General features: G+C 38.8%; 1 protein-coding gene across 1 annotated transcript; it reads left to right on the top strand.

Moving 5' to 3' along the window:
- The first annotated feature begins 405 nt into the window (after positions 1–405).
- LOC117152548 lies at positions 406–3,377 on the top strand. The gene is made up of 3 exons (XM_033324716.1): positions 406–419; positions 1,139–1,272; positions 2,814–3,377. Exons 1-3 carry the CDS (start codon positions 406–408, stop codon positions 3,041–3,043), a joined length of 378 nt encoding a protein of 125 aa, XP_033180607.1. The 3' UTR covers positions 3,044–3,377.
- Positions 3,378–4,334: the final 957 nt, after the last annotated feature.

Here is a 4,334-nt window from a genome sequence, read left to right on the forward strand (position 1 = left end):
TAGAACGAGTTGTTGGCAGGAAGCTGAGCGTAATGGATTTACAGGTGATCGTTTTTTATCTCCCGAACGAGATAACCTATGGCTAGATGCTCGCGCCTTTACACCAGTGGGAACAGAACGCGATTACGAGCCAATTAAGAAATGAGATTTACGTGGGAAAAGCTTAGGCGAGCGATCGCGCCCTCATGAATATGCAGATGACCCGTAGAAATTAATCGGTCGAGTGCACATGACACCGCGTACTTCCAGTAGTAAAATTGCAACAAGTACGAGATATTTACAATTTCCAGTGATCCCGTTATCTTGTCCTCTCAAACGTATATGTGCAAAGGTGATATATTTGTATGTTTACTGTGTGGCTCCATGAATAAATGTATCGTGTTATATAGAGTATAATATGTGACCATGATACAGTTATGGTTACGATTACGAAGATGAAAATTCTTGACAAAAGTGTTAGAAAGATATAGTGGTAGCAGTGGTAGTTTGATTTCTTTCCTTTTACTCACATTCATTTCACTCAGGTCTCAGATAGAGATAAATGTTGATGTTTTAAAACAGGCTTCAGACGTTGATAAATCTGCGTGGTTTTTATAGTTCAGCAACATTATTAAATGGTTGTGGCAACTTGATGTAGAATATTAGGTTATGTAATAATTTTGTTCAAATTGTACACAAGGAAGGTGGGAATTCTAACGAATCTAAAATGTTTTTTACTATTTTTTTGTACTATTTGTATTTGCTATTTATAATGCTTATTGTATTTTATTATCGTTTTGTACTATTGAAACACTTCGCTCAAAATCGTCATTCAGAATATTCTTCATAGTCAAACATTCTCAAACACGTTCAAACAACGAGCATTCCAAATCTCACTTATGTTTTAAATATATTCAAGCAATAATTCGATCGAGGAATTGTTTCGCTTGATATTGTACACGAGAAATTTACGTGATCTGACAAATTTAATAAAACGTCATGCAATATCATTCTTCCGGTTGTAGTAAGTTTTCAGTTCGTGTATCTACTGTTACAATCTCTGAATCTTTCTAAACGCGATTCAGCGGCCATTCTCCGGAGAAACGTTATTAATAAACGTCATTACGACCGTGACGTAACGTGTTGGCCGCTGCAACAGGTTAGCACAGCCGAGTCCTTTACAGTTACTCGGCGCAGTTCGTTGCATCCTAACGGAACCGCCGCTGTTCCGGAAACGTCGCGAAGGATCCACATCCGATCGCCTCGATTGCGTCACTGTCCTCTGTTGCGGTAAATAAAATTTTATTCCACGTTCCTGATATTTCAATGTTATATTTCTAGCTTCATATTGGGAAACCATTTCATCTTTGATTTGCAGGTTCGTGATTGAAGAAACACGTTTTAAATTCATTTTTATATTAAAGCTCGATGATACGCGTCGTATCACATTTCTATATAACGATATAATACTAATTTTACAATAGAAATATGCAATGAAACATACGTACAATTAATTAACATCCAAAAATCGGCAATTAGATGTTCCATAACGATGAAAACATGTAGCAAAAGAGCATGTTTTTCTTAACCGAACCGAAATAAAAGAAATTACACGTCGATGATATGTAACGTTAATTGGAGGAAATAAATGAATAATAAAATTGGTAGAAAATTCGATATAATTCCTAGAATTTGAAAAGTGATCCGAAATTTTGGCTTCTGGTGTATAATAAATCATATTCAGTCCCGAAATGTTTGGATCACTGCGAACGTAGCGCGGCTTCTATCGTGGTTTTTAAACAAAGTTTACGATTACGAGCGTAAAAATAGAGAGACTGACCGGTTGATTGCTGACATTCGGCAAAGCAACGCAGAATCCTTTTTCGATGGTTGTCGGGAGAACGTTGATTCTACGAAGAAAATCGATAAAACCGGTCACCTCGGGACGAGCTGTGATCTCGAAGCAAACTGCGCCTGTTATCAGCGATACCCCTCGTGTTCTAGGAAGCGAAATCGCTATCACCGTCCTTGGATGGCAAAATGGTCGACGCAACCGACACGTGCGTCGTAAAATAAACATTGCGACTGTAACCATTGTAACCGTTTTCGAATCTTAGCAAGGTGTATAACAAGGTTTACGATTTCGATGATTTAGTTTTGATGAATGTTCTTCGCCCAAAGAAGCTTTACTATTCCTACGACTATTTTATTTTACTGTGTTTATACGATCAAAATTCATCCTATATATCGTAATATTTCACAAGTCGTAATTTCAGTTTATTTTTCTATTATTGTTTTCATTCGTCACGGTAATAGTTTTCCAAAAGCAGAGTTCGCAAGGAAGATGTAATTTCGACAACGCAAGAACGTTTCCTTTCAGCCAAAAAAATACTATCGCCTCTATTATTGTTATTTTATCTTTGTAAGTTACTAATCGTTGTTCTAGTAAACTTAATAAATTCCGTTCATTCTCTTTGAAACGCAACAACCTTTACGGTTTCAACTTGCCTGCGACCAAAAACAATCAGTTGGAATATTACAAACCACTTACAAACACGTAATACGAAATCTTTATATCGTAATTTAGTTCGATTATTTATCACGCACATATGTCAATTACTAGAAAACTTTTGCCAAAGTATGGCATTATATTCTCGAGTAATACTTGTGCGCAAAATTAATTTCGCGATGACTGTTTCTACATCTGTAATTAAGAATAAAAATTCTTAAAGAGTAAACAAAAAGTAAGAAATGGAAACTTGATATTAAAAGATGTTCTTCCTTTGAGACGATTAAACGTTCGAAACTGTAAAACCATAATTCTTTGGTAAATACAAAGAAAAAGAAGAGAAGACAGACACCGACACTCGAAGTGAAGAAGGAAAGATATGCACAGACTGTGGAGCAACACGAGCCGCGAAATAAGCGAATAGACGGGAAAATGGATTCTGGCGTTAAGTGGAAACGGCCGGGAATGCACAGACGGAAAAAAGAATGGAACGCGCTGGCAAAGTGCAGGAACGGTGGCTATCGTCGAAGCAGCACACCACCTTCGACCTCGTAATTGCTTCCTGCTACAAAATCTTGGCTTTGAATCAAACCTTTCGTTAATGTGAGGAATGCAACGAGAAAATACAAGATATCATCCGTGCGAGTTTACGACAAGAGCAATAATTCTTTTGATTGGATCTTCAAGGATAAGTAAAATATCTGGTTGTCTATTCGATTTATTAATTAAACAGATTCAACACCGTCTCAATTTTGCAAAACTTGTACATAATACGCTTGGAAAAATGTTCTTAACTATGTACATGTTACAGCCTATCTCGTTCCTCAGTCTGTAAATTACCTGATTCTCAAAACTTTCAAACAATATAAAATAATTATCACAGGCCTAATTGTCCAATTAATATCTTCATCTCCTCGATGTGATTTTCCTCTCCATCTGAAATGCTTACCAATGTAAAATATTCAAGTTTCCTCTAATCTTCCCTAAACGCAAAGAAGAAGTTACAAAATTAATCGTTCCATTAAATAATACGCTATTTGCCGATAACAAAATTCCCATTTGAAATTTTCACCCCATTCAACTTACAGCAAATATTTCCAAGACTACGTAGTAACTACCAAACCATATCATCGTCCATAATAATACGGTCCTTGTGTTACATCGAATGTCTGGACACTTAATCTGTCGCGATAATCCCCAATGGGAATTTGGTAGGTGGCCTTGGTAGAACGCGAGGGAGCTTCGCGTCGTGTATTCTTATCTTCTGTCGTTTCGATCCGCGACACGTTTCGATCCGTGATCGATCTAATCGCACGTGGTCGATGTTCGCGCGACACGAGGAGGTCGATCTACACGCGCCGAATTTTCAATCTCGGGCGTTCGTCATCGCCTTTTTAGCGTCGACCCGGCGAAAAGGACGTTCCACGTTCGCTTCCACGGGCCTGCGTTCACGATCGTGACTACGACGATACAAGGGAAGGAGGCACAGAGAAAGAGAGAGAGAGAGAGAGAGAGAGAGAGAGAGAGCCGCGAAGAGAGAGAGAGAGAGAGAGAGAGAGAGAGAGAGAGAGAGAGAGAGAGAGAGAGAGAGAGAGAGAGAGAGAGAGAGAGAGAGAGAGAGAGAGAGAGAGAGAGAGAGAGAGAGAGAGAGAGAGAGAGAGAGAGAGAGAGAGAGAGAGAGAGAGAGAGAGAGAGAGAGAGAGAGAGAGAGAGAGAGAGAGAGAGAGAGAGAGAGAGAGAGAGAGAGAGAGAGAGAGAGAGAGAGAGAGAGAGAGAGAGAGAGAGAGAGAGAGAGAGAGAGAGAGAGAGAGAGAGAGAGAGAGAGAGAGAGAGAGAGAGAGAGAGA

Source organism: Bombus impatiens, unplaced genomic scaffold, assembly GCF_000188095.3.
Source record: "Bombus impatiens unplaced genomic scaffold, BIMP_2.2 scf_0060, whole genome shotgun sequence".
Taxonomy (NCBI): domain Eukaryota; kingdom Metazoa; phylum Arthropoda; class Insecta; order Hymenoptera; family Apidae; genus Bombus; species Bombus impatiens.

Bases quoted from the DNA above. Each gene is read 5' to 3' on its own strand.
- LOC117152548 (XM_033324716.1), top strand. The intron at 1,273-2,813 runs AATAAAATTTTA...CTTTGGTAAATA, and splicing joins CACTGTCCTCTGTTGCGGTA to CAAAGAAAAAGAAGAGAAGA.